Below are 26,754 nucleotides of genomic sequence, written 5' to 3'. Positions count from 1 at the left end.
AGATGGCCTAGTCGGCCATCACTGGAAAGAGAGGCCCATTGGACTTGCAAACTTTATATGCCCCAGTACAGGGGAACACCAGGGCCAAAAAGGGGGAGTGGGAGTGGGTGGGCAGGGGAGTGGGGGTGGGTGGATATGGGGGACTTTTGGTATAGCATTGGAAATGTAAATGAGTTAAATACCTAATAAAAAATGGAAAAAAAAAAAAAGAACCTGAAAAAAAAAGATATGAAGCACGCACCACCAGGGCTGGCCCTTCCCGTGGGTTCTGGGGCCCAGACTCAGGTTGTCATGCTTCCAAGGCAGGCACTCTGTTGGCTCAGCCATCTGCTAGGCCCAGAGACTCCAACTTACACGATCCTCCCTTCCTGGGACTCACTGAGCCGCTTTAGCACGAGGAAGCCACTGTCATGGCATGTTTGTTGTCAGAAGACATGTTTATTCCCTGCATTCATTTTCCAGGCATTGGAACATAGGCCAGGAAGGGCAACTATACTCTCACGGAGACCTGCTGGAATTGCTGTTGGCATGGGAGACATTGTGTCCTTATGAGTCTTTCCCTGAGTGGTCAAATGCTTTGGAGAAACAATGCTTTTTATATTTCATCAGAATTAGGCATGTATCTTAGTGCTAACGACACTTAAAAATAAAAATAGAAGGCATGATATTTGCATGCTTTGTGGATAACATTTATTGTATGTTTGCTTTCTGTTTGGTTCCTCAAATGAAAAAAAAAATAAAAACAAAGACTATTACTAATAATAACTTGAACAAATTCTGGGCCAGCGTTTTGAGTACAAATTAAACAGAAGTGAGGCTGTCCCACATATAATAATAAGCTGCTCTGTAGATTCTGCCGCCCATGCTGCCTTTAGTTGCTGTTGAGATCCTAAAAAAGATTTCACAGTTGCTGTGTTAACAAATACCGCTCCACAGAGCTGCCATGGCTTGGTCTGCTCTAGAGTTTGCATGTCAAGAGCTTTGAAGGGCACATCTGTCTGTATTAGCAATTGGTTGTTAGTGTTGGCCGTTGTTAATATCAAGAGGATTTTAAATCAATGTGATAGTCCTCTTAAAATAATTCATTTATAATCCATACCAAACATCTCTTCTCCCAGCCTCATGGGACTTGAGTTTGTCTCTGACAAAGTACATGGTAGAAGAGGATAGTTGAGTAGCCCCCAGCCTGTGGGAAGGGGTTTGGGGCAATGCCGCCTGCAAGGATTTAGGGGTTCTACAGCTGTCACCTAAGGATCTACTCATTTATTAGGCGCTACTCATTTGTTCCCTGTGGCAAGCTTCAAGGGAATTAAGACTTTTTTCCACCCAGAAATTCCCAAGTCTCCACACAGTATCTTCACATAGCTTATCTGAGGCTACACATGGGTAACTCCACTTAATGGACATAAGCCCTGGAGACCCCACCACACAGGAAGCCTACCTACCAGCTCTAGGGAACTTTGACTTGATAAAGCTTGCCTGTTTTTTAAAAAAATATTTTTATTCATTTAGTACGGGTATGTATACACATGTGTGAATGTGTCTGTGTGTGTGATTACCACAGATGAATGTGTGTGTCTATACATATATGAATGTGTGTGCATCTCTGTGGGCGTGTACACATGTATGAATGTTTATAGGCCAGAAGTTGATGTCAGGTACCATCCACAGTTGATCTTCATTTTGGTTTTTGAGACAGGAACTCTCTCTCTCACAGAACTTGCACCATTTGGTTCTGGGCGTGGGGGTGATTCAGGTCCAGTTGTGAAGACATATCACTGCCAAGTCAGCCCTGTGTCACCTTGGTGGTGCTTTCTGCCACCGAGGCCAAGGTTGTTGGTTTACCTTGCCCGTATCATCAGAACCTCCAGTCTGTTTCTCTCTCCTCCCAGTACAGGACTTAAAGACACATACCACCGTGCCTGGCTCTTTGATGGGTGCTGAGGAGTGAGCTCAGGTCATTGTGCTTGCATGACACTTTACCATTTTTCCAGTCCCTGAGTTCAAGTCTGTAACTGCATGAGACAGAAATAGTACTAGTTACCCAGTACTCTCGGTGTCATTCTTGGCTGACTTAATCTTCTAGTAATGTAGAAACCAGGCATTATGGCTGCCCCTCATTATTGCTGCAAACCCTGCAACATTCTGAGTATTGTGGAAGGGTTTGGCATGCATAGCAATCCTCACTATAGTCTTTTGAGGTAGAGATCATCAGTACTACTACTACCAGGCAGTGATATCCTCCTCCTCCTCCTCCTCCTCACTCCTCCTCCTCACTCCTCCTCCTCCTCACTCCTCCTCCTACCCCCTACTCCTCCTCACTCCTCCTCCTCCTCATTCCTCCTCCTCACTCCTCCTCCTCACTCCTCCTCCTCCTCACTCCTCCTCCTCCTCACTCCTCCTCCTCACTCCTCCTCCTCCTCACTTCTCCTCCTCCTCACTCCTCCTCCTCACTCCTCCTCCTCCTCATTCCTCCTCCTCCTCACTCCTCCTCCTCCTCACTTCTCCTCCTCCTCACTCCTCCTCCTCACTCCTCCTCCTCCTCCTCATTCCTCCTCCTCCTCACTCCTCCTCCTCACTCCTCCTCCTCCTCACTTCTCCTCTTTCCTCCTCCTCCTCCCCCTTCTTCTCACAACCATCACTACCACCACCACCATATGGACCATAGTTCACCCACATCCCATGTATTCTGCTAAGTACTTTCATGAATCTTCTCACTTGATCCTCATACCAACACTTTAACAAGGACACCGTTTTCACTAAACTTTCAGCTGAGGATGCAGAGGCTAAGAAAACCGAGCTTGCTCACAATTACCGGTGTAGATTGCAGCGTTCTGAGGCCACAGTCACAAGAACCACCACACAACTAAAGAGCAATGCCTATCCAGTCACTAAATCGGCTCCTGGCTTGCCTGTCTTATTCTGGTTTACCTACTCCAATGGAGGAACCGTGTGGAGGGACAGATCTTTTTTTTTTTTTCTCTAAAATCCCAAAGACCAAGACTGATGAAGGGCTTTTCTTCAGACAGAAGCCACTAAAGCACTCACCAGTACATGCCTAAGCAGTACTCCCGCTAACAATCAAGAGACACCTTTGCTTTGGATCTTCTGAGGCATCGTAAGGGGCAGTCTGGGACTCAACAAACGTTAAAGAAGACACTAGCAACAGTATGGACTTATGCTTTGCTTTCTGGTGAAGTATTTGGCTCACACAGCCGTTAAGCCACTCCCGTATTATTACTTAAATCTCAAGTCAACCTTGAAATGGCTCCTGACATGAACCTGTGATACACGAGGCTACACTGCCACCCTGTGGCCGAGTTAGTTTATTGTTTTTTTTCCCCCCTGCTGACACCTGAAGCAAGCTTTTGTGAGGTCCATGATTTTAGATCCATCTAGATTTTTAGCTCTTTGAAGTTTGATTTTCCTGTGAAGAAAATTGTCCTGTTTTAGTACATCTACTTTATTAATAAAAATAATTATTTCTTGCCTTTAGGGTTAGAGAAAAAAATGTTACTTGCCCCCCGCTTCTCCCCCCAGTGGCTTTTCATCTCCAGACTTGAAAGCAGGTTTTCCGGTGGGTTTTGGCACACTCCTCTCCTTTGTCAAAGCTTCGCTGAGTGGTGGAAAGAATGCTGCACTTAGCAGTTCAAAGACTTGAATTCCAGCCCCAGTTCACCTCTTTCAGAAACAGTTCAGACTCTGAGTCAGATTAGGTTAGATTTAACTTAAGGTCCCTTCTGGCAATGGCAATATACTCTCAGGGCTCTCTCTCTCTCTCTCTCTCTCTCTCTCTCTCTCTCTCTCTCTCTCTCTCTCTCTCTCTCTCTCTCTCAAACCCCAGTGTAACGATGAAGAGAAGCTGACTTTAGTTTGAAACGCGATTTTTCTTTCTTGCTGCGGAAGCTTTGAGGGATTTTTGCAAAGGCCTGTTGATTTGAAGAGGGTATTTACACAGACTTTTACACCATAGCCTCTGAACCACGATGATCCCGAAACAGGGTTGTTGTGGGGCAGTGGGTGCGAGGGAATAGGAGGTTCTGCTGATGCTGGCAAGGTAAACCAACAACCTGGGCCGCAGTGGCAGAAGGTACCACCACGGCCCCACTGACTTGGCAGTGGCCTGTCTTCAGAACTGGGCCTGAATCTCCTCACTGTGGCCACCCAGACACCCTAGAGAAAAGCCTCTGAACACTAGCCGTGCTGGATGAGGGAGATGAAGTTGGAAGAGTTCTACAGGGACCCGGAAAATTTATCTCGGAGACAGATCTAGCGGGGAGCACAGGCTGCTTGGGTATTTTCAGGTCCTTGGACGCCTGTGTTTGGAAGTGAGTTGTGCATTGCTTGGCACTTTCCCAGAAGACCTAGCTAGGACTGCGCGCCGGAAGCCTATTTAGGTGGATTTTAGTTTAGATTATGAAGTTGTCATTTTCTCGTGTTAAAAATCGCCCTATGCTGCCATGGTTTCTTGTTACCGGGATAGGAACTCTTGGTAGGGATGTCTGGTGCTGGTGGTGTCCGTGGGAAGAAAGTTAGGGGAGCCTCGAGCCCTACCACTTCAATGATCGCCTGAAGTATTTCCATAGCCAGCTTGGTGAGCTACCCCTTTAGTGAAGGTCTGTTTGCTAGTCAACAAGCATTTTCCGTGTGCCCACTACTTGCCAGGTGATATGAGGTTACCATATGATTACAATATGGTTACGATATGAGGATGACTCACAGGCTCCCCAGTCTAGTGGAAGGAGCTTAAGTTCCTGCCCGTGGATGGTAGAGCAGATTTGCACACTGCTGTTAAATCCTCATCTACATCCAGTAGTTTCTTTTCCTCTGGAATAGAAACTAACTAGACAGGGGAAAATTCTGCTCTTTCCTCTTCTGAGCCTCCACAGCCAGCAGCCGGGCCTGACTGTTACTTCTGTCTTTCTCAGTTTTCACTATTAAACACCACATGAACCTGATGGGTTTGCTCCATCCACAAAGCCATGGGGCCTTTTGGATGCAGTCCCCTTTCAAGGCTGGTCATTGATCCACTGAAGAAATTATTCTTTAGTTATTGAAGCCACATTTTCTCACGGGCAGAGACGTTTTGCTCTGCTGTCCAAAGTTGTCGTGACTTGAGGATCCAGGACTCTGGTCAGCTTTCCTATGCTGGGCTCTGCTGTTGCCATTTCCGGAGCATTCTGCCGAGTAGTTTTATGTCACCTTGACACAGGCTAGAGTCGAAGGCGAGGAGGAAATCTCAATTGAGAAAAAGTCTCCATAGGACTGGGCTGTAGGCAAGCCTCTAAGGCATTTTCTTAATTAGCGATTGATACGGGGGCGGGGGTGGTGCAGACATTGTGGATAGGGCCACCCTGGGCTAGTGGTCCAGGGTTCTATAAGAAAGCAGGCTGATCAAGTTGTGGAGAGCAAGCTAGTAAGCAGCACCTCTCCGTGACCTCTGCATCAGCTCCTGCCTCCGGGTTCCTGGCCTGCTTGAGTTGACTTCTTTCAGTGATGGACTACAGTGTGGAAGGGTAAGCCAAAGAAACCCTTTCTTCCCCAACTCACTTTAGGTCATGGTGTCTGATCCTAGCAATAGGAGCCCTGACTATGACAAGTACTTAACAGAGTATTGAACACTACCCCAGCCCATCATTCACACTGGTTCTTGCTCCAGAGCAGCATGGCTGGGCTGTATTAAAGTACCCATTGTACAGATGAGACGATTGAGGTCTGGAGAGACACTGAGATGTGAATGCAGCCTAAATTTATTTCAGTCTGACTGTTCCAGCCTTTTCCATTTTCCTGGTCCTCCTAAACCAAAAACAACACAGCGCTCGCTTCCACAGACCAGCTAGCAACTTTGAGTTGTTCCTAGACCAGAGCTTACACTTGAAGAATATTGCTGAAAATGAGCTCAGCTCATAGGCCTCTTAAGGAACTATTCTAGAACAATAAAGGCTCTATAACAGCTACTCTGAGATTTGGGGCTCTCTCAACTTAAATTAAAAACAAAAATTCAGGGGGCAGGGAGATAGGCTCTTGGTAAGTGCTTGCTTTACAATCATGAACTCCGGAGTTTGGTTTCCTGAACCCACATTTATAAAGAAGCCAGGCACTGGTTCTATATAGAATTATTCCTATAATCCCTGCACAGAGAAGCTGGAGACAAGCATATTCTAAGGACTAGCTGGCCTTTTGTTTGTTTGTTTGTTTATGGTCATTGATGGGAATAACCAATAACCTGAGCTCAAAGTGTAGACGTTGATGGTTCTGAGAAATATCACTATGGCTGGTGTAAGAGATGAGAAACCATTCAGTTGTGCTTTCTACTTCCCAGGCCTTGGAGTTCCTGCTGTGGGCCAGCATGTGCATGGAGTCCTCTGTCCCGCTCCTGTCCATCAGGTACCTGACATGGAGAGCCACTCTCTACACTGCCGTCTGCCAGTGCCACTATGACTGTCAGGATGGCATCCACGGGGAGGTATGTGGCTCTCTAAGGTGGATGGCTTCAGCATTTGAAGTACAGCTTATCAAACCCTCTCTCTGTTAGATGTCTCAAGGCAACAGACCAGCCAAAGAACTGGAAAGAAGCAAAGCCAAGAAACTCCTGGCTTTATCTGAAGACATTTTCTTCTTGGCTATTCCATTTTGTCGGTTTTGTGGCGTTTTTTTCTCTATGTTGCCTGTGAGTTCTCTCCTTGACTCTTGCACTGCCAGCTTGGGCTTTCTTTGCTCTTTTTATTCCTTATTCTTTTGTGGTGTGTGTGTGTGTGTGTGTGTGTGTGTGTGTGTGTGTGTGTGTGTGTGTGTGACTACATGTGGAGGTCAGAGGACAACCTTTGGCAAGGTCTTGGCTCTCGCTTTTCACTTTGTTTCAGAGAGCATCTCTTGTCCGCTGTTGCTTACTCCAGGCTAGTTGGTTGACAAGGTTCCAGAGACTTGTCTGTCTCAGCCTCCCATATTGCCATAGCAACACTAAGATTACAGATGTGAGCCACTGTGCCTGGCTTTACCTGGGGTTTGGGGACCCAAACTCAGGTACCCACTAATGTATTTATAAAAAGATAAAGAGATATAGGGATATGTTCTATGGGGTGTGGTGAGGTATGGGGGTGGGGGGATGTCTCAGCTGGCCCATGCCGAGGCATCCCTTCCCCCTGAGGGACCAGCCACAAGATGATATAGTATAGAATTGAGTCTATTCAGGGCATGGGGAGAGGAGTTAGGAGGGAAGTAGAGGCAAAGAATGGCAGAGAGAGAGGGGGGGAGAGGCCTGCCATGACCACGTGGAGAGAGGGAAGGGGATGGGGAGGGGGAGAGCAAGAGAGCAAGAGGCAAGGGGGGGGCAAGGAGCCTCCTTCATAGTGGGTCAGGCCTACCTGGCTATTGCCAGGAAACTGTGGGGTGGAGTTTAGACAGAATGCTAACACCCATGCTTGTGTAGCCAGCACTATACCCATGGACCCATCTCCCTAGCCCTTGCTGCCCTCTTCTACTCAGCTTCCAGCATCTTCCTTCCCTCCGTTTGCTTTCACATGGAAGCTCCTTTCTTCCCTGCTCAGTTTTAGACTCCACTGCACCTATTATATGTTTATCTTGACCCTTCTCTGCCTTCAGACTGATTTGATATATTTGTTTTCCCCATTTTGGGGGTACATCTTTTAGACCAAATACTTGACAAGGCAGCAGGGGCTCCCATTGGCTGGCATGGAATCTCAGTATAATTTTAAACGAATATTCTCCCTATGGAACATGGTTCCCACTTGTCAGCAAATGTAGCCTTGGTGAAAATTAGAAAAGCATACCTCTTTCTTTAGGCCGACAAAACCCTTCCCCAGGATGCACAGCTTGGTACGAGGACTATAGCTTGGGTGTCAGCGTCCCCTTAGCCCATTGGCTGGGAAAACCGTGCAGAACACAGCGTTTACAGCCATGCTCGGATCTGCTTCTGTTCTGTCACCAAGCTGATGTACATAATTTGGTCACTGATAGTTTCTTCCGTTTGTTTTTATCCTGCCTGGATTAATTCTGATCTGTTAGGTGTTAGCAGTCCCTAGCTAAGGGAGCAGGCGAATGCATACCCTGCTGGGCTATTTCTACAGCTCAGGAGAATGCTAGAAATTGCTTACCACATATGCCTGTTTCACTTGCGTGTGCTAGGGAAGGCTTAGTTTGCTACACAGTTCCTGAAGTGATAGAAGACGCAGAACAGGGTGGTTTTGACCTTTTGATTCCTGTTGGGTTCTTGCTTCCCAGAGAACTTATACATTTATTAATTCTAATATTGTAGCTGGCCTGGAATTTTCTTTGTGAAAATCTAGGAGTATTTAAAAAAAATTGGCAAAATCAACGACATGAAAATTTGGAAGTGCAATGTGCAATTTGTTGCACCCTGGAGGCACCAATGATGTAATCTTTTGCTACTCTCCTCCTCTCAAGGGGTCATCCAGACCCTTGTTGTTATTTCTAGAGAATCATCATGGTGGTAAGGTGGTTCCAGGAGCTAAGCCCATCTTCTCCAAGCCTCTCCATCAGGTTCTTCAGGATTTCCAGCATGTGGACACTGGAGACTTGAAAATGAACAAGGCCTTTCAGAGACCTCACCCTGTAGTGGTCATCGTTTGAGCATCTGTAGAGAATATATCACGTGTTATACTAGAAAGGTTGAAATTCGTGAAGACCATCTCAGTATGGTATACATTGTGTGCATGTGCATTCGAGTGTGAGCAGGTTTGTGTGCATTGTTCCAGGAGCCGTACTCAGTACAAAGGTCTGCTTAATCTATATTTTGGCTTTCCTCTAAACATTCTATAATTCATAAAGTTAATGTGTCAGGATGTTTATTAACTTTAGATTTATAGAGCTTAATGGTGCTCATAGGAAATGATGGATTGGAAAGCTACCGTGTTATAAAAAGTCAACAGCAGCCTGCAGTTTAGTTCCGATTAAATCAAATGCCTCAGACATCAAAACATACCATTCTTATACATTTTTAATCACTCTTCTCCAACTTATTGTGGATTAAATTTGTTTTAATTGCAACACAGGCATTTGCTCGGCGTGCGCTAGCTAAAATTGATGAGTTAAGGCAGCTGGAATTAATGAGCTCCTCGTCGTCTCTGGAAACCTCCCGAAAATATTACAGAGAGGCCACGATAAAGGTATGAACATTTCATGAAATGGAAGACATCTACCACGCAGCGCTATTGACTGAGCGCTCAATCTTAGTGACCGAGTCGTGCATCCCGTTGTCACTTCTTATATATGATTCTTCTTGTGGGGACAGATGGCTGTGATGATCTTCAAAAGAGGAGTATTCGAGTCTCGAAGAAAAAACAAAAATGTGTTAAGACCGAAGCTAAGACTCAACCTAAAGGAAGCTCAAAGTGTGAGTCTCCAAGGCTCCCCTTCTTGCCACCCTCTTGCAATGTGTATGGCTTCTTCCTTTGGATCCGTTCAAGCCTGTCCCTGATTTTAGAGCCATGGAATGTCTTCCTAACTGAGCTACAGCCTCCCAGCACCCCCTTCTCTTTTTGGGGCCTCCCACTATCCCAGTTTTGCAACATTAATGGGTGAGTTGCTGAGGATGAGCTTGGAAAAGGTTTGCATAAAAGCCCCTTGCAAATGGACAGTCCTCGGAGTTGGCCTGCGCAGATCCTTGCCTCTGGGCACCTGACAGCAGCTTTGAGGTTTTCTCATTAGCTTTAGGTTCACCATCGGGAGTAGACTTTACTATAGTGACAAACGACCCTCACATCTCAGAAGACTTAAAAAATAATTTCCCATTGCACTTTAGGGCTAGCAGAGTCATCAGGAGGCCTGCTAAATAGCTGTTCAGGGCCAGGCCTGGTAGAAGCTCTAATTTATTTAGACAATGCATGGCTTCTCTGCTGGCGGGGATGACAGAGAGCTTGGAGAAGCCACAATGCCTGGCATGGAAGTGCTCCAGTGTCACATTTCTCCAGTGTCTTCACTGGTCACATGGCCCCTCTCAACCTCAGCACTGAGCACTGTCTTGGGGGAGTGAGTCAGATACTCTTTGTGGGGTTCAATCTTTGCCTCCCATCCTCTGGTCGTCCTGTCCTTCCGTCTCCCCTTCCATCTTTACACTTCCCTGTAGCCTCTCTGAGCTCAGTGTCCTCTGGGTTCAGTTCTCCTCCTTCCCTGAAGCCATCCCTGACCGTTCTCAATGGTGTCAGCTAGCTCTTCTCTGTGAGTGGCTATGCAGGGTCTGGAAATGAAGGCAAGGGCAGTTGTTGTTGTTGGTGGTGAGCTGGTTCTGACAGAAAAGCAACAGAATCTCAGAACCTGGAGGCGAACTTGGAAACTACCTGCTGTGGTGCTTTTTCACTGTACAGGAGGGATTCAGGGCTCAGAGTCACACGCCCCAGCTGGCAGCATTGAAAGGCTTCTCACAGCACCAAATGTCCACTGCATAGTGACTAAGAGCACTGGCTGTTCTTCCAGAGAACCAGGGATTCAATTCCCAGCACCCACATCTATCTATCTATCTATCTATCTATCTATCTATCTATCTATCTATCTATCTATCTATCTATCTATCTATCTATCTAATCTATCCAGCTATCTAATCATCTATCTAATCTATCTATCTATCTATCTATCTATCTATCTATCTATCTATCTATCTATCTATCTATCTATCTAATCTATCCAGCTATCTAATCATCTATCTAATCAATCTATCTATCTATCTATCTATCTATCTATCTATCTATCTATCTATCTATCTATCTATCTATCTATCTAATCTATCCAGCTATCTAATCATCTATCTAATCAATCTATCTATCTATCTATCTATCTATCTATCTATCTATCTATCTATCTATCTATCCATCTATCCACCTATCTATCTATCCATCTATCCATCCATCCATCCATCCACCCACCCACCCACCCACCCACCCATCCATCCATAGTCATTGCCTGTAGCTGCTCTGGTTTTCTCTCCTGCCTGCTCTAGTTGCCCTGGCCACGGACAGTCACTGAACGGCTGCTGGATGAGCTACTTGACAGCACCTCATCGCGGTTTCTGGCTGTCTTGGAAGCCCTCTCTGACTCAAACAGGCGGATCCTGCAGACTGGACCGCTGGTTACTGACGAAATGGAGCTGCGTGATGTGGTGTCGGAGCTGTTTATGGCTGGAAAAGAACTTTTGATACGTAAATACAATGTTGATATTTTATTGTAGACACTGGTATTGAACACCTTCTGAATGATAGAAATTGGTATTCAATCTACAGATTGACCTTGAATCCAGTGACCATGATTATAAATAATTTATTTGTGGATTTGTTTTTGATTTTCTAAAAAATAATAATAATCTTTGATAATGACAGTTACAATTTTTTTCCTTTTCAGGTTTTAGTCTCTTAAATTCTTTTTTTTTCCATTTCTTGATTTATTGCACAGACTAGAATGATGAGAAATGCGTGCCAATGGCTGACTTCTGACCTCCTTGTCCCAATTTGACAGTAGATGGAAAACCTTCAATGCTTTACCATTAGTTCAGACACTGACTAAAGGGATTTTTATGGCTTTTTTTTTTTCAGATGAAGACAGTTTCTTTACTTCTTGATTTGTTAAGCATTTTAGTTTTTGTCAATTGGGATAGTCTCTCTGTGTGTGTGTGAATGTGTGTGTGTGTGTATGTGTGTGTGTGTGTATGTGTGTGTGTGTATGTGTGTGTGTTTGTGAGTTATCTCTTTCTTCCTCCCTTCACCCCCTCTCTCCTGCAATCACTTTTTTTTCTTTGAATCAGGGTCACTGGTTTTGTTAGACTGACTAACTCTAACTGGCCAGGCAACCCAGGGCTGTTCCTGTCTGTTTCCTTGATAACAGGTGTATGCTGCCATGCCTGGCCTTTCACATGGATAAACATTTGTATCTTTTCTGACAGAAGTTCTTAATTTTACTTTCATTTTGTGCATCTGAGTCTTTTGCCTTCCTTTATGTATGTGTATCGCCTTGTGTGCTTGGTGCCGGTGGAGGCCAGAAGAGGGTATCTGATCCCCTGGAACTAGAATGACGGATGACCTTAACTTTTGGTTCTTTGTGGGGTCTGAAAATCAAGCTTGGGTTCTCAGGAAGAGCAGCCAGTACTTGTAACTTCTGAGCAGCTTCCAGACATTCTTAAATTTTAATGTCATCCAGGTTGCCAATACATCCCACTATTTCCGTTCTCTAGGCACTGGATTCTTGCTTCATGCTTCTGAGGTCCTCTTGCTTCTGAGAGAACACTCCTACTTGAGTCCTCATTCACTCTGATCTACTTTTCTGCTTCCTGTGGTAAAGGATGCTTGCATTGTGGGTTTTCTTTGAAAATACTTGCGTATTGAATTTTCTTTCCACATGAACTTGAACTTACCTTCTATGGCCTTGCAGCAGCCAGCAGATCGGGCTCTAAGGTCTGCCTAGGAGACATGGGAAGCCAGGTGTTTGCTTGTGTAAGTTTTTTTTTAAAAGATTTATTTATTATATGTAAGCACACCCCAGAAGAGGGTGTCAGATCCCATTTCAGATGGTTGTAAGCTACCATGTGGCGAGACTATGCGCTCACTTGGTGGGTGACAAAATGCAGACAGAAAAAAACAAAATGCAAATGAGTGGTCTGGAAACTCACTCACGTTGAAGAGCCCTCTCAGAAGTCCTAAGAAAGGAACAAAAACGAGGGACTTGGTGTTGAATGTTAAAACGTTGACATTCATTTAGTTATGTATCTTAGTGAAAGAGGTAGACACAGAGAGGAAAGGGAAACATAACAGGAAATGGTATTTTGGTTGGTTGTTTAGTTGGTTGGTTGGGTTGGTTGGTTTGTTGGGTTGGTTGGTTGGTTGGTTGGTTTGGTGTGGTTTTGAGCTCAAAATGCCTCCTGCTTCACTGGACCCAGTGTGATGAGACATAAAAATAACAACACAGATAAGAGTATGAAGGCTATGATCTATAAAGACAATGAGATGTAACGAACATTGAACTTACACACAGAGCCATAGGTCCCTTCATGTGTACTCTTTGGTTGGTGGTTTAGTCTCTGGGAGCTCGGTGTGTGTGTGTGTGTGTGTGTGTGTGTGTGTGTGTGTGTGTGTGTGTGTGTGGCTGGTTGGTTAATATTGTTGTTGTTCTTATGGGGCTGCAAGCTCCTTCATTCCCTTTACTCCTCCACTGGGGTTCCCACGCTCAGTTTGATGGTTGGCTTCGAACATCCACACCTGTATTTGTCAGGCTCTAGCAGAGCCTCTCAGGGGACAGCTAAATCAGGTTCCTGCCAGCAAGCACTTCTTGGCATCAGCAATAGTGTCTGGGTTTGGTGTTTGCATATGGGATGGATCCCCAGGTGGGGCAGTCTCTGGATGGACTTTCCTTCAGTCTCTGTGGGAGGAGACAGGGGAGATGTACAGAGGATCAGGAAATTGAACAGTTGTGTAGCTGTGGGGGATGGGGAACTGGGGGTAGCCACCAGAAAGTCTCAGATGCCAGGAAAGCAAGAGGCTCCCAGGACCCAACGGGGATGATGACATTAGCTGAAATACCCAACAAAGGGGAGAGAGAACCTGTAGAGACTATATTCAGAGATTAGGCACAGCCCCCCAGTTGAGGTATGGGGCCACCCACCCTTCTCAAAAACATTAACCCAAAGAGTGGAGTTTATATAAGTTTATATCACACGTGTGTGTGTGTGTGTGTGTGTGTGTGTGTGTGTGTGTATGTGTGTGTGTGTGTGTGTGTGTCTGTCCTCCTGAAGGCAGTGAGTCTCTGATCCCATACTTTGGCCCCATGTCTTCATAAAGAAAGGTTCTGAGAGAAATTGGGGGGAGGGGATCAGAATATTTTATTTCCAATTTAAAAAAAAAAAAACGAACAAACCTGTCAAGTGAGAATTCTTTTGATCTCATTCACTCAGATTCTAAAACTTAACCTCATTGGCAAGTACCCTGTTTTCATTTAAATGGGAGGAGAACGTCCCCACGTCTTCATGCCTTTCCGTCAAGTTCTTCTAAGCAGTCCCTTTATCCTGGATCCTCTCTCATTTTCTTTCTGGATGTCACCGAGATGGTCAGACATGCCATGGGAGTTGCCTATGTGTACTGCTCCCAAGTCTTTCCTTCTACTATCATATACACAAGGCAGCCTCTGTTCTTACTACCCTACTGAAAAACCCCATCTCCTTTCTGCTCAGAGAATCTCACTCAGTGCTTCCCCCCACACTCTTCCGTAGGGTCTGTAGTACCTGCTACTGATGACTCCTCTTTACACTGAAAGCTCTCCTTGGCAGCCTTTTCTCCTTCTGCCTTCCCGTGTTAGATGATGCTTCTTAGCTCATAGCTGATCCTGCTGTCTGCTGTGAATATAGCTACTGGGATTATGTGAATCACTAGCTGGACACGTTCCTTGTTCCTAACATCGAGCTTCCGATGCAGCTAATTCACTCTTGGCCAGTTTCTTACAGTCCTTACTCCTTTATCTAAAAAGAAAAAAAAAAGATTTATTTTTGTTTTATGTGTATGGGTGTTTTGCCTGAATGCATGTATGTGCACCATATATGTGCCTGGTGTCTTGTGCCCTGGTGTCTACGGAGGCCAGAAGAAGCCATCGGATTCCCTGGAACTTGAATTGCAGACAGTTGTAAGCTGCCACGCGGGTGCTGGCAACCAAACCTGGGTTCTCTGCAGGAACAGCAAATGTTCTTAACTTCTGACCATCTCTGTAGCATGCCATGGTTGTTCTTCTGAGTGACCTCAGGGAAAGTCCTCCCTCAGACCTACCCTTTGATAACCCTTCTTATTTGTCTCCACAGCACTGTATTTATTTATTATATATAAGTACACTGTAGCTGTCTTCAGACATACCAGAAGAGGGCATCAGATCTCATTACATATGGTTGTGAGCCACCATGTGGTTGCTGGGATTTGAACTCAGGACCTTTGGAAGAGCAGTCAGTGCACTTAACCGCTGAGCCACCTCTCCAGCCCTCACTTAGGTTTCTTATGTGTCCCACCAGCCTACAACCTCAGTGACAGTGAGGCTGGGGACAGCACCCTTTTCTGTCTCCTCTTCCTAGCATCTGACAGTGTCTGACATCGAATATCTAATGCATGTCTCCTCAAATGAGCGGCATCCAAACATTCCTCTCTCCTTTTCTAGTTTCAAATGTTCGTTCAAATGGAAAGCTTGATTTCCCCCAAACGAGTCTCCTGGAGCATGTAGTAGAGAAGCGGAATGCTCTTTCCGTGGGTGCTTCTGTGAGGTTTGCCAAGCTGGCTTTTACTTACGAAGAATGGGGATTATTTGAATCCCTAGCTGGACAGCTTATTCACTTTCTCCAGGTAACACATGCAAAGCTCTTTGCTAGTGTCTCCGTTTTGTTAAAACAACGTTAACTGGCTATTTAACCGGTGGGATATGCTTTTCGCAGAAGCAGGACAACCCCCAGTCAAAGAAAGCAGAGAAGGATTTAATTCTTCTGCTTGCAGTCGAACCATTGATCAATGTGAAGAGAAACAGAGGTTTGATCTTTCCTTTGGAAACCGATAAGGAGACACAGTCCATTGAAAATTATCTAAAACACATAGCTTGTCATGGTGAGTAGCTGGAGTCTTAAAAAAAATGGCCTTATGTGAGAAAACATAGTCTTTTCTGGTGAGGTGACACAAGACATGTCCAATGCAGAAGGGCTAGTGAGTGCATCTGATGACTGACTGGCAAGGCTGACCAACTGACTGGGGCAGTAGGGGGAGTGGTGGAGTCTAGAACATGGCAGGTCAGAAATAGCTGGGTGTCAGGTGATGTGGTCTCTAGACCTTGTGAGAACAACCATGCGTTTCTGGAAATGCTTTCGACATAAGAGAGAGGTCCCGCGTAAGCATTACAGTTCAGTGTGAGGTCAGCAGGGCAAAGGGCAAAAGGCAAAGGAGGATGGGACAAAGGCGGAATGAACTAAGAGCAAGTTTGGCTCTGCCCCTTCTCACTAGCAGGCGGCACTTTCCATTCTAGGACTTCAAGGGTGTCAGCATCAGTGTATGCACACTCGAACGTCTAGTCTGCTTTTAGATCAGTGAGAAGTATTTCATTCTGGGTTTCTATATTTTCCCCGGTCCTTTAGGCAGCACCTGGCCTCCTTATTGCAGCAAATCATTTGTACCCATAGTGACAGACTTTCTTCTTCCACTGGGACCCAAATAAACAAATGCCTCTATTCATTTTTCCACTCATCACATTTCTGATCATTTGAATATTGTCAGTGCCTCCCATTTCTCCTTGGACACAGCTGATGTATGCATTGTGAACTGATCATAAAAACGCCAGTCCATTTTAACTGACTTACCGGGATACATTTTGACATGAACACATTTTTAAATAGTGTACAGACAGGATAAATGTGGCCACGGTAAACAGAGCCAACATCATTTGTGGTATTTTTGTGAGGTTTCTGTCCTCTGTCCCTGGTGCTTCTCGGTTGATAGCCCCACCCTCATTTTCTTTGCTTTTCATGTGCAGAGTCTTGTATGAGGACCACATTCACGGAAGACACTTTTAGCTTGGCAGCAATTCTTCATTTCTGTGTCTGTGTCCCTACCCAGGTAAAGTAGCTCTTTAAGATAAGTTGTAACAATGTCCAAGGAAATATAGACTGGCCTCCCTCAAGGCCAGGTTCAAAACACTGCAGGACCAGGATCCGCTCCTAAGGTTATTAATCATTCGCTCATTAGAATGCATCGCTGTGTTGTCTGACGTCTTGAAATGTTCAGTTTCCTCTTATGGGCATCACTGTGGGGGCCACTCGCTCCTCCAGGAGGCAGTCCCAGGCTAGCTGTCTTCCATCTAAGAATGAGGGAACCCAGGCAGTGGTTCTGAAGAAAAGTGGATATGTCTAGTGAAATATGGCCGTGGCGCTCTTCAGCCCCTGGAGACAGTGCTTGCTTACTGTCACTTGTCACACAATGGCCAGAATTTAGGAGTGGCCCATGTGTAGTGGCCCAGGTCTGCCCCCACCTTCCATCTGTGGATTTGGAAAGAGGCACTTCCTGTGTATCTCCGGCTCCTGGGAATTCAGGGGCTTGCTGCTTCCTTCTCTCAGGCATTCATTGGCATGCCTGGAGTGAGACATGGGACAGCTCTCTCTTCCCCCACCTCTCCCTCTTATCTCTCTCCCTCTCCCTCTCCAACTCTCTCCTCTCTCTCCTCTTTCTTTTTTCTCATTTCTCCCTTTCTCTTTCTCTCTCCTCTGTCTCTCCTTCCTTTCCTTCCCTCCTCCTCTTTCTTCCTCCCCTCCCCTTTCCTTCTTTCCTCCTCGATTTTCTCTCTTCCCTCTCCTTCCTTCCTCATCTCTCCCTGCTCACGGAGGGTACGAGACTCCCCAGAGCTTCCCTGGAAGCCAGCTTTGAGTGTTGGTCTCCTAATCTGTTTTCATCGCTTTCATATATGATACTGGAATTCTCATGGAATTTCATTTGAAATTTGGGTTTGTGAATATGGAAAGTGGAAAGTGTAATTATAAGGTTTTTGCATTACTATTTTCCTGGGTAGATGGAACACAAGAGGGATTCAAAATGCTCTGCTCTTAAAGTATCTCTGTCTCTTCTGAATTAATTAGAATATTTTGGAATCTGTGATAGTTTTTTTTTCTCTCTCTCAGTGTCTAGGGTAGAACATATGGCTGCATAGAGCAAAGCAAATATCCTATTGCAGAGCTACCTCCGCAGCCCGCTTTGGACTTTTTAAGACAGGATATCATTAAGTTGCACAGGCTGGCTTTAGGGATGAGGACCATTGTCTCAACCTCCTGAGCAGCAAATAGCCAGGATTACAGGCCTGCACCAGTGGGCTCTGATACGTATTTAACTTTGAAAGACAGGTAGAAAACTTGTGAGCGAGCTTCACAAAAAAAAAAAAAAAAAGAAAAAAAAAAAGAAAAGAAAGAAGGAAGGAAAGAAAGAAAGGAAGAAAGAAAGAAAGGAAGAAAGAAAGAAAAAACCCCAAGGTTTAAAAGGGTAAAAACCTTTTGCTTACACATTTAAAAAGAATACACTGTATGTCTTAGTTCAGCTCAGCTTGACCCAAGTCCATACACACTTACCAGTGTTTGGTATCTGTTCCAGGGGACAGGAGGTGGGCGGTGCTTCAGGGAGCTGCAACACATACCAAATGAAGTCTCAGAGCTTCCTGAGAGCTCCACACTTGCTTCATTTGAATCATAAACTTCATTTACCTCGCAGTTCAGATATAACAAGTCCTCCTTTTATCTGAAAAGAGCCAGCTAACTAGAGAAGAGGTTGGCCCAGGATGGGCTGTGTGTTGATGCTCATTTTCTCTCCACCCTCCTCTGCATGCTGTCCCTGCTCCCCCCCCCCCCCGTTCTCTCCCCACTTTCTCTGCACCGTCTTCCTGTGCCTGTCACTACCCTTTATTTCTCTGGTTCCTTATTATTTTAATACAAGATATTTTAGAAAGCGAAAAGCATACTTTGGCCAGTTGGAGAGACGTTCTTGGTTTACAGACTTGGTTGAAAAAAATGTTTCAGACTTACTTGAGAGAGCCGAACTAGTGTTCAAGAGTGCTAGGTGAGACTCAGGGAGCCTGGGACAAGCCCCGGACGATGGAGCTTAGGACTTCCAGGCCACTGGTCTGTGGGGGAAACCACGTGGGTTCTCTATGTCTTGCTCAGCTGTTAGTGGCCATGGCAAGGGAAGACCTCCCCTGAGCGCACTCATTAGGTGTGGGGCAAATGATCCGGGACATGAGAAGCACTTAGAGGAGCGTTGCCAGGGACATGTGCTGAATGCTACAGTCAGGTCACATGTCTGTGCTTGTAACTCACACACTGCTCCTTTGTGCTTTTAGGGTGTTCTTCCGGATAAAGATATCGTCGTGGACATAATAGGGCTTTTATGGCAGAGATGCAAGCTAGGAATTCAAAGGCTCAACATACCCAAAAACGACTTCGCAAAATATTCTCACAAGATCAGCACTAACAAAGTACTTTTTATTTTTCGTTCACATGAGTTTTTTTTTTTTTTTAATTTTAATTAAATTTTTTTTTTAATTCAAGTTGAGTACCCATTTCCAATCTAGGGCTTCCATGTTACCCACCCCATAATTCCTGTCCTTTGCGGATGTGTGTGGTAAGAAGTTATTTTTTGTCGAGCTTAGTGAGCCTTTCTCAGAATGCGTGCTGCTGTGCCCTAGCTGGGTTACTTGCTAGGCTTTGGGGACGTAGGCATGAAAGTCACTTTCTAGGCACCTGAAATGGAGCCGGAAACACCTGCCTACTTGGCTGACTTTGTACTTGGAGAATTTTTCAAGTATTTGATGATCCAGAAAAATAACACCATAAAATTTCCATTGTAGCTTCAGGCATGCCCACCATAAGCAGGTGAATATTTGTGGGGTTTTGTAAGCATTTATTGATAACTATTTTGTGAAGGTCACTTTATGTTGTTTATATTAGTAAAGAAGCCCGTGGAATGGTTTGCTGTGATCATGGGAGGATCAGTGGAAGACTAACACTAGAAAACGTTGCCTCTTTTTGTGATACACTTTTAATTTATTGTGATTTACATTTCCTCCTTGTAGTGGGTTTATCTCCTGTGGCAGATAAGTGAGGTGATACATTGCTATAAACTGGAAGACCTGGACATTGTGATGGTGGCGGAGATCACGTTACGATTAAGTGAAATACTAGAGTCTTTGGGAAGCCCGAAAAGAAAATTCAAAAAATCTGCAGGTAAGTGATGGATGAAATGCAGCAGGAGCCTGTGAGCAGAGACAGATGCAACGGTGCAAGCGAGAGTTAGAACATGGGACAGCTGCAGTTAGCGGGCGGGCCAGTGAGAGAGATCAGGTAGGTCGAAGGAAAGGTTAGATGCTCTACAGTTTGAGAGTGGACAAGGCTCCACCTTTCCCTCATCTGTGCATGCCCCTCCCCATGCCTAATTACCATACGCCCCTCTGTGCCCACCCGAATTCCTCTCTGCTCCTTTCTCCCTTCCCCTTCCTGGTTTTCCTCATTCGTTCTCAGTAAACACTCAGTGAGTGAAGAAAAAGTCCTTGGGTCCTTCCCCACCCTGCCTGACATAGAGACATGAGAGGAAGGGATAGGCTGCCATACTTACTCTTGAATTCCTGGTTTGCTATCTGTACTGTTCCTCAAGGCTGTAAAATGGCTGCCCGTTTCTCTCTTCAGAATCGTATCCAGCTGGAGAAGTAGGCTGTGTGCCTGTTTTTGCAGTTTTTGGTTTTTAGCAAGATGATGTCTCTATTATCCCAGGTCAGCCTTGAACTCACTGTGTAGCAAAGGCTGGACTTGAACTGTTGATCTTCTCGCCTCTGGCCTTCCAAGGGTTGGGATTGCAAACCTGTACCACCATGCCTGGCTCACATTCCTGTCTTCCAACGTCCCGTGACTTCCTTTCCCAAGCTCCTTGCATGATCGTTACTATTTTATTATTGTCTTAGCTTGTGGGTCAAAAAATAGTTTCTACGTTTTCTGCAGCTGAGAGACTAGGGTACTTGTTTCTAGAGCACTTGTTACCAGAAGCAAAAACCCCAAATGACAGAGCCTTTAAAAGTCTATTTCTTATTCAATTGTATTGTGTCATGCACTAGGTACTTTTGGAAGATGGTCTTACACTATTGGCTCATTCCCAGGCTTAACAGGACATAACATTTTGCCTTTTATTATGATGTTGCCATCGATATTGGAAATTATTTATGAACTAAGTGGTTCAGTTGAAATTATCAAGTATTTTAAAGTAGGACATGTAGCTCTGCCTCACAGATACTTGTTTGCATTCCTCCAGTTCAGACTGGGATCCTTTGGCATCCGTCTTAGTCCACAGGCTCTGCCATTCTTTCAAATGGGCTTTGTGGAAAAACATAGGGGCTGGAGAGATGGCTCAGTGGTTAAGAGCACTGGCTGCTCTTCCAGAGGTCCTGAGTTCAATTCCCAGAAACCACATGGTGACTCACAGCCATCTGTAATAAGATCTGCTGCTCTCTTCTGGTGTGTCTGAAGACAGCTACGGTGCATTCACATGCATAAAATAAATACATAAATATAAATAATTCTTTAAAAAATATTGTCTTAAAAAAAGAACACAGAGGGTTGAGCAATTACCAATCTAATACCATCTTGTTGAGGAACAAAATTCTTATATATTTTTAAAAAGATTATTTTATATAAATAAAATTTTAAGTACACAAAAGAAACATTTTGATATTTTGTCAAATTCTGGTGGTAAGTAATATCTAAGATTAATAAATAATTAAAAAGATAATTTAGTGCACTCTCTTAATGGTCTGGATTCACTCCTGAATTTCCATTTTGTCTTCCCCCTTGTCCTTTTGTATTTCCCTTTGTGTTTTTCCTTCTTCTGTCTTTCTCTCTCTTCTTCCTCATCTTTTTCCTTTTCCTCACTTCCTCTCTTTTTCAGATTTATCTGCAAAGAAAGGGCCCGACGAGTTGCCTGGGACTTCAAAAGGGGTCCCAGAAATCCTTCCAATATTAAAGGTACTGCAATCTATTCTAGAAAGCATGGTTAAAAATGTGAATTCTTATTCTCAATATCAAATTTGTAAATGTAGTAGTGGTTCATTATAGAGATGTCTCTTGAGTGTCGCTTTAAGAATTTCTGTTCCTGGGTGTGTTGGTCACTACAGAGCCGTCTACCCTCTTTGCTTTTCCTCCAGAGCAGGCAATACCAACTCTAAATGAAAGTGTGATATATATACTTGGCAGCCTTGATGTGATGTGTGTGTCCGTGTGGGTTTGCACACATGAATACAATGCCTGCAGAAACCAGAAGACCATGTTATATCTCCCAGAGCTAGACCTTTGCAGTTCTGAATCGCTGGAGGAGGGAGGTGCCGGGAATTGAGCTCAGTGGGCATGCTTAACCATTGAGCTCTCTCTCCAGCCTCTCTGCTGGTTTCAATGGGTCCTGAGTCGCTGATTTTAAGAGTGGGGGTGCTCCCCTCAGTATGTGCCTCTGGCAGGGTGAAGGAGTTCTTACCTGACTGCAAGGCATCAAGGCCGATGGCTCTCAGGGAGATTGCTCAGTAGGCTTTATCCTGAAGGTGAGCAGCTACATGGCTCGTGTGATTTGCTTTTCTTACAGTATTTGAATGACTTCTGTACGTGAACATTACTGTCCTGATCTAAATAGAGCAGCCTCACACATGCAGCGGACGTTCATCTGTTTCTTGGTAGCCCCCAGAGCAGCGAGGATAGGGCGTCCTCTGTGATTCTCGCCCCATGCTTCACGAGCAGACGACGTGGCAAACACCACGGATGCCTTTAGATTAAGCACAATAGGTTCCTTTGCTGTGTGACCTCCTAGGGGGACACTTAGCCTATAAGTTGTGTGATGGTTTTTTTTTCCTAACGAGGTGTAGAATACCACAAGTCTTATTATTTGAGAGCTAAACTCCTTATTCAACCGTGGAGCATTTTCTCTGGGCTCCCATGTTTCATGGACGACTTTAAAATGCTTTCCTAGAGAGGAAGCAAATGACTATTTGTTCTGATTTAATTGATAAACTGTAGACTAAGTTGTGAAAATTGCATTGACATTGGGAGGGGTTAACAATATACAAAACAGAAAAACATGCAGCTTTAGCAAATTGATATCCCTGGGCCTCTTTTCATTTTCTCATATGTTTAATATGCAGCATTCTGCTCTTTTTGTGATATTATTTTTGGCAGCACTTACCCTCTCAGTTGCTATTAACTCTCCTCACTGCCATCTCTTTTGGAATCTCTGAAGAATCTTATAATGAAACTTACAAGACCGAGTATTTCTGGGTAGTTTCCCTCTGCATCCCTGGTGGCTTAGCTCTGGGACCCTCACAGGTAATAACATCAATGGGTATGTCTCCTCTTGTGTAAGGTTGTACTGTGTTTATATAGAGCCTGGGCATACCCTGCTGTATACCTTACAGTCTCCAGATTACTTTCTAATACTGAACACATTGTATTATGTCTATAGCATACTATATTGTTTAGGAAACAACGACCAGAAAATGTTGGTGCTTGCTCAGTACTTTCTGAAATTGTGTGTGTGTGCATGTATGCTTATATATATGCTCCCGTGTGTGTTGAGGCTAGAGATCAATCTTCGTCGATGCTGTTCTGTAGGTGAAACCCACTTTAAAAAATGTTTATTAGTGTGTGTGTGTGTGTGTGTGTGTGTGTGTGTGTGTGTGTACATGAACACCTGCACCACGGAGCACATGTAGAGGCTTGAGGATGTCTTACAGGGGTTGGTTCTCTTGCTCTACACTATGGTTTCTGGGGATTGAACTCAGGGTGTCAGGCTTGGCTGCAAGTATCTCTACCCACTGAGCCATCTCACTGGCCCTATGGGTACTTGTTTAAAAGAAAAATGTCCTCTTTCTGCCAAACTAGGTATCATAGGTATATTCTATTTATTGGTACCAAATAAATGGTTGTTGTGAGTTTCCCTTCTCTAGCGAACATTCATTTTCTAATTATAAGGCCCAGGGTTGTGCACTGAGTTCTTCATATTTAGTAGTGTCCTGCGGAGAGATCGAGATTTGAGAGATCTGACACTGGGGACAGAAACTGGTCTGCCTAAGAGGCAGAGGCAGCATAATTGCCCAACAGAGGTTTGTCTAGGGCTGCCTTTCAGTGCTTACACAATATGCAGTTTCTCGTTTCTCACCCCAAGCACAGTCAACCATCATTCCAACTCTTAAGGACACTAGAGTGTGAGAATCGCAGGCTTAGTGGGCTCGCTCTTATTTTCCGTAGTGCGATGGGGAAGGCACAGGAACCCCAGTGCAAGTTATAAAGGGTTAGGTCTTCTGGCTTGAAATTTTCCATCAACTAAAGTCAATAAATCAAATGGGTTTCTTAGGTGACAGGTCTCTGAAAATAAAGAATCTAAAGGCGATTGATGAGCTATTGTTGCTGTTATCGGAGTTAGCAAAATGTGTCCTTTGCTCTGTGTGCTTTATTACCATGTCCTGAGAAACTGCCCAAGTATGAAGTCTGTGATGATGAAGGTGTAAATGACAGGCAGTCACACTGTCGTGCACAGTCTGCTGCATATGCGTGGGGAGGCCTAGGTCCAACCTGTGTATGCTCTTTGGTTCAGACTCTGAGAGCCCTGAAGGTCCAGGTTGGTTGACTCTGTTGGTCTTCCTATGAGGTTCCTATCCCCTTTGAGCTTGCAATCCATCCTCATATTCTTCCATAAGAGCCCCCAAGCTCCGTCCACTGTTTGGCTGTGTATGTCTGTATTGGTCTGAGTCAGCTGCTCGGTGGAGCCTCTCAGAGGAAAACATGCTCCTGTCTGCAAGCCAGTCCCCAAAGGACTTGCAGCTTTCTTAGCCCCAGCTTCCCCAGGGTTTCCAAGAGCTGCTGATACCTGTGATCCTGTGCTTTCAGCCCCTCTCTGCTTGGGATACGTAAAGAGCTCCTGTGATGACCATACTGAGCCACTAAGGCCCAAACATCAGCCCGAGCCTATGTTTGGAGGGAAGAAAATAGAGGTAGCCAGAAGAATTTTATGATGGAGAAATTAAAAAGCATTTCAAAATTTAAAAGGGTTGTTATATATTGGTCAAGGCACATGTATGGTGAGAGCAGCAATTGAACAAACACCAATTTAGGTAACACAAATGAAAGGGAAAAAACGGCTCTAGGAAGTGGCTTCTTGTTGGGGCAGTGAGGCAGAGTGACTCATGGATGGGAGCCCAGGGGCTTTTGCTTTACCACCCACATGTGTAAAAGATTCCAAGAAGAGCCTTTGAATAGGGGCTGAGCACTCTATATTAGTCCCCCCATGAGGATAATGATGTTTAAAAGATATGTAGATTTTGAAAACCATTCCATGTCAGTTTTTGGGGAATCCAAGTCTAAATTTCCAGCCCGAGGGTCTGAGATAAAATAATAATTTAAAAAAAGCAGCAGGTTTTCAAATTAAGTGTGTGAGAGAGAATAGCCAAAGTTATGTGCGCTTTATACTTAAATTTTCACCGTAGGTTTGGTACAACTAGAATTTTAAGACAATAAATAAAACTGAAATATATGTTGGTGAAAGTTTGCTTTTGGAAAATGGCAAGCTATATTATTTTCATCTTCATTGACGGCAGTCAGTCTTTACTTGAAGCTAAGCATAGTTAGTAAGATACAGAGCACAGCTGACGTTGGGCAGGTAAAAAGTGTTTCAGTTTGTCCGTTTTGTTTGTAAAATCATTTTAGCGAGCACCCGTGGAACAGCTGTTTTATGCGTATGAACTCCTTGATAAAGCAATCATTGGCATGAGCTGGAAATGCATGTTAACTACTTTGTCAGATGGATCATCCGTGATTGACCATTGCTATGTCAAGGTAAGAGTAGACTAATGTCCTATCAGGCTGATGTTTTCCTTAGGTAGGAAAAGAGGTGGCTTTTCAGGGAGCCTAGAAAAAAATTGTGGTCTATGGAAACTTTCTTCTCATAGGCCAGAGATAGCTCTTCCTGGAAATCGAGGAGAATGAGAGTCTTTGAGTGTAGAGGGCACATATCACGTGAGGCAGCTGCTCATGGCTGGAATTGAATGGGTATGCATAAGACAGAATTTGAAAGATAACAAGGCATAGCTATGTTTTTAGGCTGTTTTGATAGCCATTTCCATTTTTAATTTCTTCTTCAACTTTATTGGACCAAAGGACTCTCAAGACGTAGATGGAGACACTTACAAACCGATTGCATCAAACAGCTACACAATGGACCTACATCTTGAATTGATTCAAGCTCAGCACCGTATAGCCGTTGTGCTCCTTGACCAACTGGAAGGTAGTGGCCATCCACAACTAAGCCAAAATCCTAGGGTAGATTTGATTAAATTTTGTAATTGTGTATTTGTAGCCCACGTTCCAAATGAGTTTTATTATTTTATTTTGTTCTCCTCAGATTAATATCAATAGATACTTTTGTTTATCAGTTTATACTGATCAGTAGATTTCGAAGAAAGTATGATTTTATTTGTTTGCAAATAGTAAGTTATTGGTGCTTTGTTAATTCAATAGAGTAAGTGTTTATTTAGTACCTACAAATATCCTTTATTTTTGCCCTTTTATGTTTTCATCCTTTTATATTTTATTTTAAACATTTATATGGCTTTAGAAGTTGTTTTCATCTGGGCGGTAGCAATGCACGCCTTTAATCCCAGCACTCGGGAGGCAGAGGCAGGCGCATCTTTGAGTTTCAAATCCAGCCCGGTCTACAGAGTGAGTTACAGGACAACCAGGGTGACACAGAAAAAAATCTGCCTTGAAAGACCAAATACCAACCAAATAACCAAAAACCAAAACCAAAACCCAGCCCAAACCAAATCAACCAACCAACCAACCAACCAACCAACCAACCAACCAACCAAAACCCCCCAAAACAAACAAAACAACTCAACCCAACCAAAACAAACAAACAAACAAACAACAACAATGACAACCTAACAAACCCGTTGTTTTCAATGTGAGAACTAGAGGGGAACAGATAGTAATGAGAACACCTCTGTTTCATCGTAAGTGAGCTAAAAGTCTGGTGGTAGCCTGCCTGTTGCATAAACAAGCTCACCAAGACTAGCCACAATCATTACTTGGAGCTGAAAAAATGGAGCTTAGAACTGCATCTTACAGTTCAATAGAAGGATCACATCTGATTTCCTTCAAGAATACTCATGATTTCCTGTATCATCCTTCATGGAAGAACAGGGCTTTGTGTGTTCTGGGGTTACCAGCTA

The 26,754-nt window shown here is 44.4% G+C and overlaps 1 protein-coding gene across 8 annotated transcripts in view; it reads left to right on the top strand.

Annotated features, from left to right (window-relative positions):
* Positions 1–26,754, top strand: part of Cfap54 (cilia and flagella associated protein 54) — a 307,879-nt gene that overhangs the window by 29,088 nt on the left and 252,037 nt on the right. For 6 of the 8 annotated variants that reach the window (XM_011243636.3, XM_011243638.2, XM_011243639.2 and 3 more), the window contains 13 exons: positions 6,323–6,466; positions 9,033–9,146; positions 9,272–9,373; positions 10,973–11,171; positions 15,151–15,332; positions 15,422–15,587; positions 16,504–16,586; positions 18,847–18,981; positions 19,579–19,729; positions 21,438–21,514; positions 22,709–22,855; positions 25,232–25,360; positions 25,682–25,808. In XM_011243636.3, coding sequence (XP_011241938.1) covers positions 6,323–6,466; positions 9,033–9,146; positions 9,272–9,373; positions 10,973–11,171; positions 15,151–15,332; positions 15,422–15,587; positions 16,504–16,586; positions 18,847–18,981; positions 19,579–19,729; positions 21,438–21,514; positions 22,709–22,855; positions 25,232–25,360; positions 25,682–25,808 — 1,756 coding nt within the window. The remainder of the gene's footprint in view (positions 1–6,322; positions 6,467–9,032; positions 9,147–9,271; positions 9,374–10,972; positions 11,172–15,150; positions 15,333–15,421; positions 15,588–16,503; positions 16,587–18,846; positions 18,982–19,578; positions 19,730–21,437; positions 21,515–22,708; positions 22,856–25,231; positions 25,361–25,681; positions 25,809–26,754) is intronic. The other 2 variants (NM_001347060.2, XM_030245150.1) reach the window with 1 other exon arrangement.

This window comes from Mus musculus, chromosome 10 (assembly GCF_000001635.26).
Source record: "Mus musculus strain C57BL/6J chromosome 10, GRCm38.p6 C57BL/6J".
Taxonomy (NCBI): Eukaryota; Metazoa; Chordata; class Mammalia; order Rodentia; family Muridae; genus Mus; species Mus musculus.
This window is presented reverse-complemented; position numbering and strand designations above follow the sequence as displayed.